Raw genomic sequence first — 21,492 nt, forward strand, 5'->3', positions numbered from 1 at the left:
ACTTCCTGAATTATTCACAATCATGAACTCCACAAGGAACCACAGTGATGATCCCAGGTAGACTCCAATGTTCTTCACCAACCAATGCTTCTGTATAGATATACAAACAGTTAGGTCTTCCCAGTCACCCATTGCTTGTCTTCACATGGGTTGGGGCCGTGGGGTAGTCTAGTTGTTAAAGCGGTCGCTCGTCACACATTAAGACCCGGGTTCGATTCCCAACATGCATACAATGTGTGAAGCCTATTTCTGGTGTCCCCAGCTGTGATATTGCTGGAATATTGCTAAAAGCGGCGTAAAACTAAACTAACTCACTCACTCCACATGGGTTGGAATTAATATTAGCTGCCCATGCTGATCGTGAAAGCTACTTGAGGGATGAGGGAGTTAGACTTGCTGATTTGGTTACTGCATGTCATTGTATTGTGACACTCATGACATCAGTCACTGGATTGCCTGGTCCAAAGCTGCTGATGAAATGACTATCATCATACAGTGGAATATTGCTGAGTGTTGAACAACAACTAAACAAACAGTGAATACCTTCATTGACAACACACACTCCAATATGAAATACAGGACAATATTACCCCTAGGGGCATAAATATAAATAAATGTAGTTTCAGCAATTCTATGAACGTAGGGACATCCATAGCCCTGTGATGTCATACAAGTACATTGATGAAATGACTGAAGATGACATCATCCACTTTTCCTGACATCGTGACGGTGTCTGTGACCAGTGCTGGGCTGGTCTCCTGTGTTGTGATCATGTCACCACATGTCAGCCAAGACGAGTTAATGCCATGTTCAGGATAATTGCCATGTTCAGGAGTTAGCAGGTGTGGGTGCGTGCGTGTGAGTGTGTGCATGCATGCTGCCTCTCAGCCACCCAGTCTGTATCACCTTTATGATGCCTGGCAGACAGGCAAGGTAATAACAAGTACCTTTTTTAATGTCTTTTGACATAATGCAGCTGGAGATGAAACCACCGACCTTGACTGTTCTCTGGTCAGACACTGTATCGACTTGACCAAGAAGACTGTCTCTTGCCACAGTAATTATAGGATGTTACTATTTTCTGAAATATATTTGGCTCTAAGTGTTGCAGCAAACATGCACATTCAATCAAAGGTGTTCGTTGTGTTAACCTTCTGGACAACAATGCTCTGTGAACTGCAACACCTTCGAGAACACTGGCACCTTAAATGACGCGATCCCAAACCAATCTCACCAAAACCCAGCAATATCCATGTGGAACTACCAACACTGTCTATATCATACATCTGTAAATCAATAAAATACCAATGTAACAAAAAACCTAACGACATCCTAATGTTCCTGACATATTGTGATGATGTTCACACACTGGTTCAATACACCAACATAACGTGTCCATCTAACGCTGCAGTCTCCGTACCTCACCACGCCATGTATACATACCCTATACGCCTACATACAGAATCACAAACACACGTTAGTACTGCCAGACAAACAGATTCTACAGTAAGTTTATACTATGTGTATGACTTGTGTTATGGCCGACTTGACACACACAGCTTGTATTCCATATCTCCTGGGTCGATGCCAACACACATAGCAGAGAGAGTGGTCTAGATACACATCAGTCGTGATGCAGTGTAAGGGTGAGTGAGTGAGTGAGTGAGTTGGGTTTGATGCTGCTTTGGACAATATTTATACCATGGATAGTCAACTGCAGGGGTGGAAATAACTTTTATATTGCTAGTGTACTCCGGTACAGTGGCACATGTAAAATCACTTGCCCTGATAATATTTCCGCTATACCGTCCGTTTTCTTGTTGATTTTTTAAATAAACAACATAATTAACATCGGAAAGTCAACTGGACAGTGTGATATACAAATTTGCTTGCCCGACAGAAAAACACACTGGACTCGGACATCAGGCAATGGGTTATTTCCACCCCTGAACTGGCTGTGTGCATGTGGTCTCAGACATTTTACCAAATTTTGGAAATCATGATCACATCAGATCCTGGAACATCTAAGGATCAGCAAGTATTGTAAACTAGTCAATAAGAATAGCCCTTATGTCACTAGGACCACTGCCTAAATATATCTTTTGAAATTATAATGTCTAAGGATTGAAAAACATTAATTGAATACAATGAATATGACTGATTGGTGTCGCTGGAAGTCGAGTCTCTGGATCATCTGGATGTATAATTTGAAGCATGTGAGCTGTCTTCATGAACCGTAACTGGTCAATGGCCTGGGTGAGTTAGCCTTGGTGTGACAGTAGTGTCTAACTAGTCCAGCAGTATTTTTGTTAGTCTGTCTCACAGTCCCTGAACCACATTAATTTCCCTACTGCCAAGCCCTCTCTGCAGTGCTAAAGCTCTAAATAAAGCAAGTCTAAATTTCCTCAGGTTCAGGTTCTGAATCTCTGGTCTCCCTCGGGCTCCTTTTCAATATAAATGGGCTTGTTTGTTACTATCAAAATTATATGTATTCAGAGACTAAGCCTTAGTCTATATATTTGTCTACTGTCACATCTGACAGACTAACATGCACCAGTATAAGCTATCCTGATAGCCAGATGTATTTTGACAGTCTACATCTGCTGACCACAAAAGTGACAGTTTAGAAGAATAAGAACTAAAATATCCTGTTATTACCCTTTGCCTGGTCTGCCAAAACAATAACTTTTGTCCAACTGTGTGATGAAACAAAAGAGAAACACATTTTAATAAAACATCATCTGAAACTTAAATTTTTAAAATTTAATTTGGCCTAAAATACAAAACATAAACAATTTTACAAACTGCTGCAGTTGCCAGTATATTTGCCTCCATGTGATAAAAAATGATCTGATTCCACAAGATTTTCTGAGGCCGTTCCTGCAGAAACCTGCAACAGCGTCAGCATCTCCTGGTGGCTGGCAACTGCTCAATGTATGAGATTAATTCCCCAACTGGTGTGTGCGAACACAAGATAATATGGCGGGGTTGATAGTTCCACTGCTTCCATCTCGTCATATGCCTGGCATCACAGGCGTCCAGATTCAGTGTTCGACAGCTGGGCCTGTTTATGCAGCACAGAGACCAGCGCTATCTGTATAATCTTTCCTTTTCTTGTTACCTGCTTCGGTAATAAAACCTTGTTCTCGTTTAATGCACCGCCAAGTATCTTGTGTGTATTCCCTTTAATAAGCATGTACATCAGCTCTTTAACAGAACATAACTTGTGTTTATGATGGTGTGAAAACTGAAATTATTACATAAACTACACCATCATAATTTTCTAAACAGATGACTCCTCATCATGTAGGCTGGGTTTTTTGGCAGGTTGGGACAAACTGGTTTTTCTCATAAGGTAAATAAAATTTTGAACATATTCTTAAGATAACTGAAGAAGCACTCAGCTGTTCTTTGAACGTTTTCCTGAAATTAGTGAACTCGGCAAGAAGAAAACATGCTGTTTTTACAAAATGGATGAGATTTGGATAGAAGATCTCTACACCAAAATAATTATTTTCTGTATATATGTTAGTGTTGGGAATTGGTTAAAATCTCATAATTGATGATTGGTTCATTACCACCGATCAATCATCGAAAATAATTGGTTAGCGTCATTTATGAAATTTGTTAATGCACAAAAATATAAGGAAAAAACTTACTTATTTTGGGGGTTTTTTGGGCAAAATTTCACATCTTTAAAGGATGACTAGTATGTTAGGAACATAAATTTCTTGGTGTCTTTAAGATAAATTCATTGATGACTTGGAACGAGCTTATAATGCTTATGAAATGTAACAGACAAAACCAACCTTGTGAAAAATATTGTTGATGAAAACAAGTGTTCCAGAATTGTTTGTGTGCGATTATGAGAAAACATGATCGATTGCTTGGTCGTTTAGTCACTGCGACCAATCTTTGATTATTTCAATTAATCGGACCACCACTAATATATATGGAATACATCCTGGTAAAAGTGAGTGTTACATCTAATCATTGTATCTTATATATATGTATCTTATAAATATGTTGGGTCTCCTTAAAAAAGTGATCAGGTGTTTAAGATAAAACTGTGTTCACCAACCAGTGAATGGATACCCGGTAGGATATGATGTTTTAGTTACTCACAGACAACTTGAGTTGCATATTCCCCAGGGAGCTGAGAACAGATAAAGAGCGCACTAATCCACTGACCAGGGAAATAATGGTGCGCTCTGAGCAAGGAAAAGAACAACAATAATGGAGTATATTTCTGTTATTGTTATACCTGTTATTACCTGTATGATAGTTATGATAATATTGTTCTTGGATTTCATAACAACCAGCCAATCATTCTGGGTAGATCAACACAAACAAAGAATGACATCTTGTATTTCACTGTGTGGTGTTGCTCAGTATAAACGTGAGAAAACCAACATTCAGTTGGCTGAAGGTAGAAGGAATGGGTCTATCCATAATTAATCAAGCTTTATATTCCGGTATCGAAAGATCTACGTATCAATCATTTACCTGGCTAAGATAACATGATGTACAATTTTTCATGTATTTCATTACATTTTTCTAGAAATTCAGCCTTAAAAAGAGTTCAAGGAATGTCAGGGTTGTAATGACTTTATCAGAAGGATTTTCTTTCCTTGCCTGAGTTATGCAACTTTGGCTGATGGCAATCAGTTTGCTCCTATCACAGTAGATTAATGCTTTATAGTCTGGGAAAATGTATAATTCTGATACACACTAGCAACTTACTGTTCAACTCATGGTGTCCACTGTAAAATAACTGGAGATTACAAAGGTCTCTGAGAAGAAATAACTTGTTCTGGGTGTTTAATCCATAATTCTAACCGACAAATTCCCTGACTAATAATTTGCTTGACTCTCTAGTCTCCCCGTAACAATGTTTTATTTGTTTGTTTGCATTTGTTAACCGTACATGCAGCTATATTCCAGCTGTATAATGGCAGCCTCTATATACACAAGAATGGACCAGAGAAACTGGTGATTGAACACAGTGTTGACACAGAGATGTGATGGAGCTGGACCTTCTGATCCATTACCTCATCTCTCACAACCAGTACAGGTTGCTGGCAACCAGTTCTAACCCAGAATCCCGGTGCCCTTTGTACCTGAAGTTGACTGTTAACATGATACCCGCGTCTTGAGAGCTATCCAGCATTTATAATCATCAGGTTCCTGGTATGTTGCCACTGTCCTTGACCTTCATAGATAATAGGGTGTCTTGTGTAATCCCCATCACCAGAGCGGCCATGTTAGATGGAAGAAGTCTCAGATCTGACAAGTTGCGGAGGTTCTGACCTGTAACCATGCATCTGTTCACACTTACTGCTTCCTGCGTCTACACTGTGCGTCTACATCGGCCAGGTTACACTGAGCCTCTACATCGGCCAGGTTACACTGAGCCTCTACATCGGCCAGGTTACACTGAGCCTCTACATCGGCCAGGTTACACTGAGCCTCTACATCGGCCAGGTTACACTGAGCCTCTACATCGGCCAGGTTACACTGAGCGGCCACGTCTGCAGGCCAGGTTACACTGAGCCGGGTCTGCAGGTTACACTGAGATGGCCAGGTTACACTGAGACGACGGCCAGGTTACACTGAGACGGCCAGGTTACACTGAGACGGGTCTGCAGGTTACACTGAGATGGCCAGGTTACACTGAGACGGCCAGGTTACACTGAGACGGGTCTGCAGGTTACACTGAGACGGCCAGGTTACACTGAGACGGGTCTGCAGGTTACACTGAGACGGCCAGGTTACACTGAGACGGGTCTGCAGGTTACACTGAGATGGCCAGGTTACACTGAGACGGGTCTGCAGGTTACACTGAGACGGGCTGCAGGTTACACTGAGACGGCCAGGTTACACTGAGACGGGTCTGCAGGTTACACTGAGACGGCCAGGTTACACTGAGATGGGTCTGCAGGTTACACTGAGACGGCCAGGTTACACTGAGACAGGTCTGCAGGTTACACTGAGACGGCCAGGTTACACTGAGACGGGTCTGCAGGTTACACTGAGCCGCCAGGTTACACTGAGACGGGTCTGCCTACAGTAAACTTAGTGTCATGGAGACAACTGTTATGAAATCAGATCCCGTATTTAGACACGTGGCCAGTGAAGTCAGCCTGTTGGAATCAACTTCTAGCAATTCTGTCACCAGGATGAGAGAAAAGTGCAGAAGGGTAAGGAAGGTAATTGCTACTGTTAAACAAATAAGTTATTAGCACTTATCTAAACAATAAGCACCCGTCTTGAAAGGCTCCTCGCAAGACCAAGAGATTTAGAAAAGAAAATCAATATCATGTGACCTCATACTAACAGCAATGTTAATAGTCCTTCAAGCAAGTTACATTCGGTAGCCATCATCTATACCTTAAGTACATCTCCCAAATTACTTTTTGTATTATTGTATACTTGCACATAGTGTAACCAAATTCCTGTAACAATCTTAAATGTAAGAATGTTTAGTAAGATTCATCAATTGATATTGTCATGGTATGCTGTGTCTGGATGTCCCCTGGCTACTGAAAGAGGATTTGAGTACAGATAGTTTCCAAACTACTGTAGATAGGAGTCCAAACACAGGCCTGAGTTTCGACACAGATCTGTCAGTCCGACCATGCATTTTAGTTTGGCAGTGGATCTGAGTTCACCAAAGTATCAGATTCTTACCACAGATCTGAGCTCTCTGATATCTCAGAGTCTCCTCCAGCAATTTACACATAACAGCCATGGATCTGAGTCCTACCACAGATGTGTGTTCACCAATGGATCTGAGTCTACCACAGATGTGTGTTCACCACTGGATCTGAGTCCTACCACAGATGTGTGTTCACCACTGGATCTGAGTCCTACCACAGATGTGTGTTCACCATTGGATCTGAGTCCTACCACAGATGTGTGTTCACCAATGGATCTGAGTCCTACCACAGATGTGTGTTCACCATTGGATCTGAGTCCTACCACAGATGTGTGTTCACCAATGGATCTGATTCCTTCCATGAATCTCACCATGAGTTTCACCATGAATCTGAGTTTCTCCAATGGATCTGATTCCTACCACAAATCCGAGTTCCCCAATGGCAGTGAGTTCACCTGGGATCTAAGTCCTACCTGTGGATCTTTGTCTTATTGTGGCTCCAAGTCCTACCTCGGGCCTGAGTTCTATGATGAATAATTATCTTACATATATAATAGTCCAAAACATTTCCCCAGACAGAACAGATTGGGAAGATGTATTGTATGCAGAAGTATGTGTCAAGCCTACCCACATGAAATGTGAAAATATCATGAAAAGTCAAGAAATGAGCAACTGACATTTTATCAAAAGAATGTGTTTTGAATAACATCAGAAAGTCTGTTCCCAGACTAAAAACTGTTATTGTCTTCATACATGCAAGAACCTTCCAGAAGCAGTCTCCCCAGGAAATGAAGGCTTTGGTTCTGTGTGCAGAAATAGATCCCCATTTGTCTTTTGGTCTCTCTCATCTATAACAATTCCTGTCTATATAAAAGAAAAAGCATTTCATATTCTGGGGAGATGTGGAAAGTTATGTGTGACAGAAGAGTTTTTCAGTCTGCATTTCAAAACACAACTGTATCATCCTGGAGCCACACCACACTGAACGTCCAGCAGGACCAGGTAATAATGGCTTCTGTTTCGACGAAACTATTTATTATTATTGTTGTGAAGCAATTTGAGGAACTGGGTAAGACCTAATTAACCACTGTATGCAAAGTACATCTTAACATTGATTCGGACGAACATATTAAATGAATATTTTGTTAACAAGAAAAAAGCAATTTATGTCCTTAAGATCAATAATCAAAAGGGGAAATTTTCACATTAAGACGCCATTACACTAAACAATCTCATAGCTTGAGTTACGCGTTTTGTTCAACCCCCAGTAAAATAGACATACAGAAAGGGCAGACTGGCTCACAATAATAACATTGTCATCTCTGTATACATTCAATTTTCATCATTTTCATTTCTTCAATCTGTTCTGTAGAAGTCATTTCATGTTCTAATGGTTGCCAGACGTGTATTCGTTCTTTCATCACAGACTCTGCACTCTGTAACTTGCATGACAACAAACATTTCTTTCACATGGTGCAGTGTATCACAGGCTGCAGTGTATCACACGGTGCAGTGTATCACAGGCTGCAAGAGTGCAGCTCAGTCCTGGTCTGTGTACTGGATGGGATGGGATCCTGATCACCAGGCGATGTATCTTGTCTACCTATTTAACATGTTTAATGGCAAATCATCTTTGATCACTTTAATATGCTGGGATTGATCACTTTAATGGGTACTGAAGAGCACTTGCAGCCCAAAACAATATGGAGTGTAGACTGACATCAGCTGACGATGCCCCATGATGGTGACACAGAGAATGGCAGTTGAGCACAACATGAACAGCATCGATTATGGATGTCAGGGCACCATGTCGAGATTAGTTCATTATAATTGATCAGCAGCACTGAGCATCTTCAACACTTTCAATGTTCTCATTCAACTCATTATGTACTCATCGATACTCATGTATTCATCGATACTTATTATGTATCGATACTCAATATGTACTATGTACTCATCGATACTCATGTATCGATACTCTCGATACTCATCGATACTTATTATGTATCGATACTCAATATGTACATCGATACTCATGTATTCATCGATACTTATTATGTATCGATACTCAATATGTACTCGATACTCATGTATTCATCGATACTTATTATGTATCGATACTCAATATGTCCTCGATACTCATGTATTCATCGATACTTATTATGATACTATGTATCATGATGCTTATTATGTATTGATACTCAATATGTACTCGATACTCATGTATTCATCGATACTTATTATGTATCGATACTCAATATGTACTCGATACTCATGTATTATCGATCATATATGTACTCATATGATACTCGATACTCATTATATTAATTGATAGTCATTATGTACTCACCGATACTCATTATGTACTCACCGATACTCATTATGTACTCACCGATACTCATTATGTACTCACCGATACTCATTATGTACTCATCAATACTCATTATGTACTCACCGATACTCATTATGTACTCATCGATAATCATGTATTCATCAATACTCATTATGTACTCACCGATACTCATTATGTACTCATCGATACTCATTATGTATTAATTGATAGTCAATCAATTATAATCAATAGAATCTCCTAAACATTGTTCAGTTAGAAAACACATTGTGACAGGTATATTGACATTATTGACATCACTATTCTATATTATGAAGCTGGGCCCTGTGAATACTCTTGGTCTCAAGCCACCTTACCCATGAAGGTCCGGGTTAGAATATCGATCTTCAGTAACCCATGCTTGTTGTAAGAGGCGACTAACGGGATCGGTTGGTCAGGCTCGCTGACTTGGTTGACATATGTCACCGGTTCCCACATTTGCGCAGATCGATGCTCATGCTGTTGGTTACACAGGCCCTCGTGTCTTTGTGAGGATTAAAGGTTTTATAAAATATATACAAAAATTTGAGATGAGCCCTGACTCGAAATGCTTCACAGTACAATACATTATGACAAGGCCAGACACTTCGGTGCACCCCACCCAACTGCTTTGCTGATCACTACGCTACCATTGCATACAATCGATTAAATCATAATGTAAACATGATCATGGATGATTGGCCTATTGAGCACCACTCATGACACCTACCATTAATAATTAATCCTCGCAAAAACACGAGCTGGTTGATCACTGTATTGTCTGGTCCACACTCGATTATTTACAGACGGACGCCTTATAACTGGAATATTGCTGAGTGTGGCGTAAAACTAAACTCACTCACTCACTCAAGCTACCTGTGCTTGTCGTACAAGTTTACATTTTCAATCAGCTGGTGACACTCAGTGACATAGGTGGCATATGTCACTGTACCCAACTGTATGGTTCTGTATGTCACTGTACCCAACTGTACGGTTCTGTATGTCACTGTACCCAACTGTATGGTTCTGTATGTCACTGTACCCAACTGTATGGTTCTGTATGTCACTGTACCCAACTGTATGGTTCTGTATGTCACTGTACCCAACTGTACGGTTCTGTATGTCACTGTACCCAACTGTACAGTTCTGTATGTCACTGTACCCAACTGTACGGTTCTGTATGTCACTACCCAACTGTACGGTTCTGTATGTCACTGTACCCAACTGTACGGTTCTGTATGTCACTACCCAAACGGTTCTGTAACTGTACGGTTCTGTATGTCACTGTACCCAACTGGTTCTGGTTCTGTATGTCACTGTACCCAACTGTACGGTTCTGTATGTCACTGTACCCAACTGTACTGGTTCTGTATGTCACTGTCACGGTTCTGTATGTCACTGTACCCAACTGTATGGTTCTGTATGTCACTACCCAACTGTACGGTTCTGTATGTCACTGTACCCAACTGTACGGTTCTGTATGTCACTGTCACCCAACTGTAACGGTTCTCTGCATGTCACTGTACCCAACTGTACGGTTCTGTACCCAACTGTACAGTTCTGTATGTCACTGTACCCAACTGTACGGTTCTGTATGTCACTGTACCCAACTGTATGGTTCTGTATGTCACTGTACCTGTATGTCACTGTACCTGAACTGTACGGTTCTGTATGTCACTGTACCCAACTGTATGGTTCTGTATGTCACTGTACCCAACTGTATGGTTCTGTATGTTACCCAACTGTATGTCATGTGTACCCAACTGTACGGTTCTGTATGTCACTGTTACCTAACTGTATGGTTCTGTATGTCACTGTACCCAACTGTACGGTTCTGTATGTCACTGTACCCAACTGTACGGTTCTGTATGTCACTGTACCCAACTGTACGGTTCTGTATGTCACTGTACCCAACTGTACGGTTCTGTATGTCACTGTACCCAACTGAACGGTTCTGTATGTCACTGTACCCAACTGTACGGTTCTGTTCCATCATTTCAGTCAATGGTTTGTCTGGTGCAAACAAATTTGAACTGAAGAAAATGTTTTATAGTTTATCTGTTATTAGTGAAACTTATTGTCTAAAAAATGATAAGTTTTATGTTTTGTAAAAATGGGATAACAAATTACTTGAAGTCTACTTAAAAATATAACAGATTATTGGTAGTATGGTACACTGAACAGGTTTTCTCTATGCTTACAGAAATATTCAGCTGGCTTCCAGTCCCTTCTATACAGGTGATAAGTTGATGTCCAGTAAAGATGTTACAGCAGAAGAAGGTCTGAACTTCAAAGGCAATGTATTTGTCAAAGAGACACATCATACAAAATGTTCACATCTTCAAAGAATATTTTCTGCAGTTCTTGTCAATATGTCAAACATAGCTACAACCTTCTTGTTGGAACATCCATATCCTCAAGCTAACTAACACAAGACTGAAAGCTTGTTTAATCCATGTCAATGAAATGACCAGAGTAGGGATATTCATATGATTTTGATTACATATTTTCATCAAACTGAGGATTTATAAACTAGAAGATTCCTTTCCCCCACATTGTTGATGACAACAATCAACAGTAAACATACTCTACAAAGTAACTTCTACACCTTGTTAAATCCTGAACTAAGTTTTCCCTTTATCAGATAACAATGTTTTGGATTCCTAGTTTTTCCATCTATATTTTTAACCAAAATACATGAAAAACATGCCAAATATAAATCAACTTATTATTCTTTAATCTGATTATCATCTTTGATTAACACTCAATCAATGATATCATTGGATAAATCTCTAAATTCAATCATGCCTCTTCATTTCCCCTGGATTATCCTACATTGCTTCTTCAATCATAAAGGTTTCCAAAATAAAAAAAAGTATTTTCTTTCAACAAACCACATTATTCCACAAATGAGCTGTATTTCTGAGTCATGTGATCAGATCATATAATTTTCTGTGTGGCCAGGTGAAGAGTGGTTTCCCGTCCACCACACAGCTCTCACCGTCCACCACACAGCTCTCACCATCCACCACACAGCTCTCACCGTCCACCACACAGCTCTCACCGATAATTGGAAAGATGATCATACTGGACAATACTACAATTTTCTGCCAGATCTGCTTGAAGAGTGAAAATCCATAAAGTGTGTAATTATGACCGAGGTTATTGGCGTGGAGAAGTCAAGAGTTCACACTCCGCCTGGAGCTGCTACAACCTGAGGGTTGTCAGGAAAATTCCTGGACTCTGCAACGCCATTAAGACTTTGCTTCCACAGGTGGACATCACTGACAGCCAGACAGGGATTCCTTGTATGCTGTCCTCAGATAATATGTCATGATACTAGATCACACCAGGGAGGTCAGATAACTGGTTTGGTCAGTTTCAGAAATAATTTCCATGGTAACAAGGACAGGCTGGTAACTGTTTTCAAATGATGCTTAATTATTAGCTAGCTATTTATGTATTTAGCTATTTATGTATTTAGCTATTTATGTATTTAGCTATTTAGGTATTTAGCTATTTATGTATGATTTAATTTCCTGAAAGTAGAACAAGAAATATACTCTTAACATTGAAGTGTTTGAAATAGCCACCCCTTGAATCATTCTAAAACATCTTTGACTTCAGGTTTCTGATTGGTTTAAGACTGACTGTCATCTTTATTACACTAACAGCTCTTATCAAAATTGATAAAATAAGATTGAAGAATGTCATAAGTGTTTTTAAAAGATGCCAAGGCATAATTTTTCTCATGGAACATAGCTTTTTGCCACCCAAGCTTATTTTTCTTTTCTGAAGTTGGTCTTTATGATATAACTAACAGCTTATGATTTTCCAGTTGCGAATTATGTTTTGAGAGTTTGGAATCAAAATATTAAATAACAAAAGACTTAGCAAAACTTTTCTTTTCAAATGAAGTCAGATGTCACAAACTAAGAAAGATTTTCTGATGAATAAGACAAATGGCAACTTAAACACTACAAAAAACAGATGGAAAAAAACTGAGGGACAGAAAACAGCAGACTTATAGTTGTCTGGCCTCATCGAAGTTGTTGGCAAAATCATTTCTATAAATTCATTTGTATATAGATTCACTTTGTTTACAAATTATGAAATACATGCCTCTTCCCCCATCTTTTGGAAAAAAATAATACAAAAAGTACAATAAAATACAGACAAAAACAGTAACATGAAGAAATGAAGACTCAAAAAACAAAAGTGTAATATAGGCATTAAGGCGATAAAATTAAGACAAAGCAAGGCTAAGAAATACACCTTCACTTGCAACACCTACACAACATATTGATGACTGATACAAGTAGCTACACTTGCATGGTTCTATGACTAACAAGATACTGATTCCTGGCACAACCAGCATCTCAGAAACAGACACAACTACGTCATCTACAGGAGGAAAGAACTCCTCATCAGTACTACTTACTTCTATCCCCAGCAGCGAGCTGGATCAGACAAAATACTATGTTCCCGTAGGTAGATTACTATTAGCTCAGTACAACAAGGAGTTCTTAGCTCTCTACTCGACACACTGTCAATCACATGGTAATTAATTACTGATTGTGTACACATATTGTGTACACATGTTTTGACTTTTCTTTACATGATATTGTCTTGTTTTTCACTAAATAAATAAATATATAAGATGTTGAGCTTGCTGCAGGAGATGGTTGATGGGTTTTTCTTGTCAGCTCTTCATCTGTTGATATGTCTTGTTTTAGTCTCATACATTTATAAGAAATATGTATTGTTTGGGAAACAGTTTCTCCTGAAACTGGCTGTAGGGAATTGTTGGCTATTTTATATATTTTCTCACCATCAAATATTGCAGCGAATAACCTTTAATAGAAAGAACTCACTAAGCCTTTTCTTCCCTGTGATTTATCTATTTTCAAAATATATGTTTGCAACACTGTAAATATTTGATATTGTGTTTCATGAGGGGTTTTATGAGTCATGTTAACTTTCATTTGAGTAGACTAGAATTTATCATATTCAAAAAAAAATATAAAAAGATAAACATTCTTTAAACTTATTAACAGATTAGAATAACTTTACACTATTTACATATTTTTACTATCTACACATTTTAATATCTCATAACTGCATCTCTCCATAAAATACGTGGACATGAGAAAACTTGTATCACTGTGAGAACTCCTCCAAACCGCATCAGAAAAAAATATTCAAAAAGAAAATAAACACATGTCAAAACTGAGAAGGAAATCCTGATACTCGGCCCCATCAAGAAAACATCCCACATCTCCTCTGCTGGTATCCTCTTCCAAGAAGAAAAAACATAAATAGCCAGAAACATTATGACAAATCAAACACCATTAGACAATTCCCACACCAGACCAGTCTTCCATTTCCCAGCCCAGAGTAGCCATTTACCTCCAACCAGACCATATCAATGGCCATTTAGTACCCCCCCTCCCCGACAAGATCAGTGACCACTTAATGACCATCACCACCCTGAGCATCTGTAAACATCCATTACCCCCCAGTTTACACCTCTCTGCTGTGTGTAAGGTGGCCGGCCACCTTCAGGGCATGTTTACATTATCAACATGCTGGATCCAGGAAGTAGCTGCCGCCCAGCTCTCCCTGTTCCTGGTGAGAGGGAGGGAGGCATGGTGACTTCAGGTTGAGGTGAAATGAACCTGGACGTGTTGCGGAGCTGCATGCTGGGGTCTGAACTTCTCAAGTACATCTGTACTTCATCTCCATTACATGATTCATGTCGATGTACAGCATGAAAATACAAGTTACAAAACCCTTTCCACATCCACAGAAATGCCTGCCCAGAGCTTTGTATAGTTCTGACCATATCATGAGCAGGTGTTTATGAATCACTATGAAATAGTGATGGTACCACAGGTTTGCTAAAAAGTAGTTCATATGAATAAACTCTTATTCCAGCCTTGGTATAGTGCAAAGTCGTCTAGTTATATGCTGGACTAGCTAAAAAGGTGAGTGTCTCCTGCACCACTGGTGGCAAATGTCATAAACACATGCAAAGCCAAGTCAATAGTTCACCTGAAACAATTCGGGAACCTATAGTATATACCAAATAGGCGATTTCATCATATATAGAGAAGCATTATATATATTGGGGTTTTCTATAAATGTAAGGAAATTGAAATTCGTACCATTATTGTCAAACGATAACAGTCACGTAAGTCTACACAAAAGATCAATAGTTTCATTCGTTTCATCATTAATATAATTAAGGATACACAATTTTCAAAATCATGACGTCCATGTTGACTCTATGGGCGATGATAAAGATCACTAAGACATCTAATAGCGGACTTCAAAACAATGACAATATCAACATTAGCTCCAGACATCTATCTGATCTGAAACTGCCGAAACCGTCCTGACATTCCAACTTCACCCATGGAAACATCAACAACCCTGTTGGTTACCCAGGCGGTGTCAGCCCGACCCCCACGCTCGCCCCAGACATACAATGTCAATTTCACTGTCAACAGCTGATCACAAGCGTCGTATCAATTACAGCAACTGAACCGCTCTACTATTCCACGGTTCTGTGTTAACGGTAATATACACGCCTGTAGAGAGAAATATACGGACATAACGCCCTAGAGTGCAGCACGCACATATGTGCACCTTGTCTGCTGCAGAGTGCACTGGCAATGATACAACTATCAGGAATAATTCCAAGAAAAACCTACCTAGCAGGAGAATGCGTACATCCCGATGCCTGAAGAGACGGGTCCACAAATGGCCCATTCTGGTCCAAGCTTCTTCAGCTTTTACACACAATATTCCATGTCATCGTTTAGAAGGTATTGAACGTCCGAACGGTCACTTGTACTCCAAACTGACCACTAGACTCACGTATACTGGAGGTGGCATTACGGCTCTACACATCCTCCACAATCGTACGGAGCTTCAAGAGCGCATGCAAACCAAACAGTGATGACCCGATTTCCGCGTCTCTGATTGGCGCTCCGAGAGGCGCTGTGCTATTTTTAGACACCCACGCAATGCATATCGCCTGGCTGTGATCTGGTATCGCACATTTGCCTGTTGCGTCAAATAGATCCACAGGACGCCTAAATCTTCACTGTTAGTTAAAAGGAAGTTTCAGACAAAAAGTATCATTTTCCGCTTCCGAGAGGATAATGACATATTTGAGGCCAGCTTATCTCATTGTTCAGAGTGAAGCTGGGTTTACACGTTTGCTTTTGACGAGAATTTGACTGAATGGGCTCTAAGTAGTATGGTGTCGTTATGGATCGCGAATGTTTTCCTGTTAGGTGTTCCCGGAATCCTGTCTGTCAGTTCAGGTTTATTTGTTTACTTTGATAACTGTGACAAACTCAGTTTCGCGAACTTTGATTTCAAAATGATATTTTCAGTCACCCAGTCTTGGCAAGGAAGAAAGCAACATCAAATAGCAATAAAAACGTTTTTTAATACAGATCGATATATTGATCACTTAATAATTACTTTCAAATAACACTGAATGTTCTTCGTAAACGATTCATTCGCCTGTCTCCTCCCAGTAATTCAAGTACATCTCGGTGTATTAGTACGACCCTCAAAACATCGCCGGTTCAACACACGTTTTGACTCCATCTCTGACAGACGGGGTATACAATGTACGCCATGATCCCCAGTCTGTTACCTGTCATTTGTACAGAGGAGTTGACAGCACACGTTCACAATAAACAATTAAGACCTGCTCATAGCAAGTCGAGACGCATTGATATATTTCTATGTTGCGTTAAAATTCACTTACTCACTCATGCATATCAGACCAACTCACTCACCCACCGCATCCACTCACCCATTATCTCACTCACTCACCAATACATTAACTCACTCACTCACCGACCAACAACTCATTAACTCACTCACTCACCCACCGACACATTAACTCACTCATTCACACAACCATTAACCTACTCACTCACCCACCCATTACCTCACTCACTCACCCACCCACTCATCAACTCACTCGACCCTCCATTCGATCACTGACTCACTCACCTACCCTGTTAACTCACTCATCCACCCACCCATTAAATCACTCACTCACCCACCGACACATTAACTCACTTATTCACACAACCATTAACCAACTCACTTACCCAACTATTACCTCACTCACTCACCAACCCACACATCAACTCATCATCTCACTCATAGACACACTCACTCATCAACTCACTCACTCACCCACTCACTCACTCACTCACCCACACCAACTCATCAAGTCACTCACTTATTTTCCCCGAACTGTATTGAACTACACACAGGATATTTTGGGAACCAACTCGATTCAGTTTCCGCGTGCCCTGCCCGACATGTCAGTGAAGTGTTAGACAAACAAGATAATAACTGGTCTCATGTGTGAATATAAATACGATGGCTTATCTAACTTAAATACCCATCAGGGGCGGATACAGCTTTCAGGGGCGGATGCAAGAGAAGGTGCACACTATTGAGAAAAGGAAGGGTGCACACTTCATTTTTACCCGAGTTTCAATGGTCATTTAACAAACTTTCAGCACAAAAGGAGGGGTGCGCACCCCTGCACCCCCCCTCTGGATCCGCCTATGCCCATGCGCGTTCTCGACTAATCATTGCAGAACGATGCAATTCTGTCCAAGTGAGTTAATAAGTCAGTTATAAGTCAGTCCCTAAATCAGTAGTTTTGATCCCATTAAAAAATGTTTACCCTTCATTGGCACGTATAGTCCGTTTGGCTCAAAAGCAGACCGATGAATTGCAATCTAACTCGAAAACTAATAAACAAAATACTCCATGAAACAATGATCATTATCAAAATTTCAGACCAACTCTGTGAGGTTTTTGCAGAATTTATGTCCTAAAATAAAAAGTTGTTTAACAAACTATCATTAAAATATTGACACAGTTCACTATTTGTTACGAGGGAGGAGTGCAGAGAAAGGGACAGCCAGGTGTGCGAGAAAGGATGGAGACGGCACAGCACAGGTTAATGAATCAATAACTTTGTCGGCACTTGTGCACGTGCTTCTCCAACACCTGGCTGTCCCTTTCTCTCCACTACTCTCTCGTAACAAATAGTGAACTGTGTCAATATTTTAATGATAGTTTGTTAAACAACTTTTAAATTTTAGGACATAAATTCTGCAAACAAATCACAGAGTTGGTCTGATGTTTTGATTATGATCAGCGTTTCATTGATTATTATATGTTTACTAGTTTTCGAGTTGGATTGCAATTCATCGGTCCGCTTTTGAGCAAAACGCACTATACGTTGCACAAGATAGTTCAGTTATATCGCAGTTCAGTGGGAAAACCCTAACCCTGGCCATGGCACCACGGAAACCCATGATCTTTGTTCTGGGGCAACCAATTCGACAAGCGATGGTAGAGAGGGGTGACAAATGCGTCTGGTGCTAACGGAATCATTTGTCATTCGTGACCATTCTTGGATCTTCTCGTAGGTTACGGAAAGTTACCCGTGGTGGCGAATGTAACAGAATAACTATCAGGGGGAATCTTGCATCAGCAGATCCTGTCCCAACTAAAGGAATGAATAAGGGGGTTATGTTGAACGCTGCAGTGACTTATATTTCAGTTATATCACGGCGTGTTAGCTGGGTGCCGGAACCGTGGTGACAGATGGTGTGTATGGTGCTTACAAACTGGGATTCGAACCTGGGATACGAACCTGGGCCACCCGAAAAGCATACAAAGCTCTCCCAGCCTCTATCCCCCGAATCCGGATGATGACAATGCTTATGTCTATTTGTTTAAGGACCACTAATCCCTATACAAATAAGCGTTTAATCCGAACAACAGGTAATCCGATCTGTTTCACTAGTTGCAGTACCGTCCAGGCTGATGGAGATCCACAGGTTATGACACGCATTTCAATAACGAGCAGCGTCTTTCAAACAGTTTACAGTTTGGCAGGAGTTAGAAGACTACAATCTGCTGACCAGTGAAGATCCGGGATAGAATTGGTCTTCAGTAACCCATGATTGTCGAAAAAGGCGACTAACGGGATCGAGTGGTCAGGCTCGCTGACTTGGTTGACACATGTCATCGTTTCCCAGTTGCGTAGATTGATGCTCATGCTGTTGATCACTGGATTGTCTGGTCCATACTCGGTTATTTAGAGACCGCCGCCATATAGCTGGAATAGTGCGGCGTAAAACTCAACTCACTCACTACAAACTGCCGGGTTAAACAAAACATGCATTGACGTTTGTGGTGGCTTAAACTGAAAATCAAATAAAACGGTTATTCTATGGTGACACATTTGATCGTCACAGTCAGAATGATATGATACGTCTCTGTTATATAATGATGGTATTATTAGTATCTCTTGCTTCACAGCGGTACAGGAATCTACACCAGAACGTTGCAATATAATATCATAGTGAACTTGTCACCCATAAAGTATCAGGCCGTTCTTAGTATTCATCAACTTCTAACATGCCAATCACAGCAATACCACAGCGATACCACAGCGATACCACAGCAATACCACAGCAATAACACAATACCACAGCAATACTACAATAACACAGCAATACCACAGCGATACAAAATACCACAGCAATACCACAATAACACAGCAATACCACAGCAATACCACATCAATACCACAATACCTCAGCGATACCACAGCAATACAACAATACCACAGCAATACCACAATAACACAGCGATACCACAGCAATATCACAATACCTCAGCAATACCATAGTGATACCATAGCAATACAACAATACCACAGCAATACCACAATAACACAGCGATACCACAGCAATACCACATCAATATCACAATAATACCACACCAATACCACAATAACACCTATACCACAGCAATACCACATCAATATCACAATACCTCAGCGATACCACAGCAATACAACAATACCACAGCAATACCACAATAACACAGCGATACCACAGCAATATCACAATACCTCAGCAATACCATAGTGATACCATAGCAATACAACAATACCACAGCAATACCACAATAACTCAGCGATACCACAGCAATACCACAGCAATACCACAATAATACCACAGCAATACCACAATAACACAGCTATACCACAGCAATACCACAACAATACCACAACGATACCACAACGATACCACAGCCATACCACATCAATACCACAACAATGCCACAACGATACCACAACAATGCCACAACCACACCACAGCAGCGACACCACAGCGATACCACAGCAATACCACAACGATACCACAACAATGCCACAACGATACCACAACAATGCCACAACAATACCACAATGATACCACAACCACACCACAACGATACCACAACGATACCACAACGATACCACAACAATGCCACAACAATACCACAACAATACCACAACAATACCAGCGATACTCAACAATACCACAACAATACCACAACGATGCCCCAACAATGCCACAACGATACCACAACGATACCACAACAATACCACAACGATGCCACAGCGATACCACAGCAATTGCCACAACAATGCCACAAAATGCCACAACAATGTCACAACAATACCACAAACAATTACCACAACAATGCCGGAACAATGCCACAGCGATACCATAACCGATACCACACCGATACCACAACGATACCACAACAATGCCACAACAATACAACAGCGATACCACAGCGATACCACAACAATACCTCAGCAATACCACAACAATACCACAACAATACCACACCAATACCACAACAACGCCACAACGACACCACAACAATGCCACAACAATACTAACAAAATGCCACAACAATGCCACAACAATACCACAACAGTACCACAACAATACCAGAACAATACCAAACGATACCACAGCGATACCACAACAATACCACAACGATATCACAATAATACCACAACGATACCACAACAATACCACAACAATGCCACAGCGATACCACACCAATGCCACAACAATACCGCAACAATACCGCAGCAATGCCACAACAATGCCACACCAATACCACAACGATGCCACAGCGATACCACAACAATGCCACAGCAATGCCACAAAATGCCACAACAATGTCACAACAATACCACAACGATGCCACAACAATACAGAACAATACCACAACGATACCACAACCGATACCACAGCGATACCACAACGATGCCACAACAATGCCACAACAATGCTACAACAATGCCACAATGATGCCACAACAATGCCACAACAACACCACAACAATGCCACACAATGCCACAACAATACACAACAACAATACCACAACAATGCCACAACAATACAGCAAGCAATACCACAGCAATACCACAACAATACCACACATATGCCACAACAATGCCACAGCGATACCACAACAGTGCCACAACGATACCACAACAATACAACAACAATGCCAAGCGATACCACAACAATTACAACAATGCCACAAAAAT

At 40.5% G+C, this 21,492-nt stretch overlaps 1 protein-coding gene across 1 annotated transcript in view; it reads right to left on the reverse strand.

Annotated features, from left to right (window-relative positions):
* Window positions 1-15,990, reverse strand: part of LOC124267826 (ADP-ribosylation factor 3-like) — a 47,021-nt gene extending 31,031 nt beyond the window's left edge. The window contains exon 1 of the mRNA XM_046702824.1: window positions 15,743-15,990. Within this exon, the coding sequence (XP_046558780.1) occupies window positions 15,743-15,800 (58 nt within the window). The 5' untranslated portion in view covers window positions 15,801-15,990. The remainder of the gene's footprint in view (window positions 1-15,742) is intronic.
* Between the last annotated feature and the right edge of the window lie 5,502 nt (window positions 15,991-21,492).

This window comes from Haliotis rubra, unplaced genomic scaffold (genome assembly GCF_003918875.1).
Source record: "Haliotis rubra isolate DU_JTF1 unplaced genomic scaffold, ASM391887v1 Scf134, whole genome shotgun sequence".
Classification (NCBI taxonomy): domain Eukaryota; kingdom Metazoa; phylum Mollusca; class Gastropoda; order Lepetellida; family Haliotidae; genus Haliotis; species Haliotis rubra.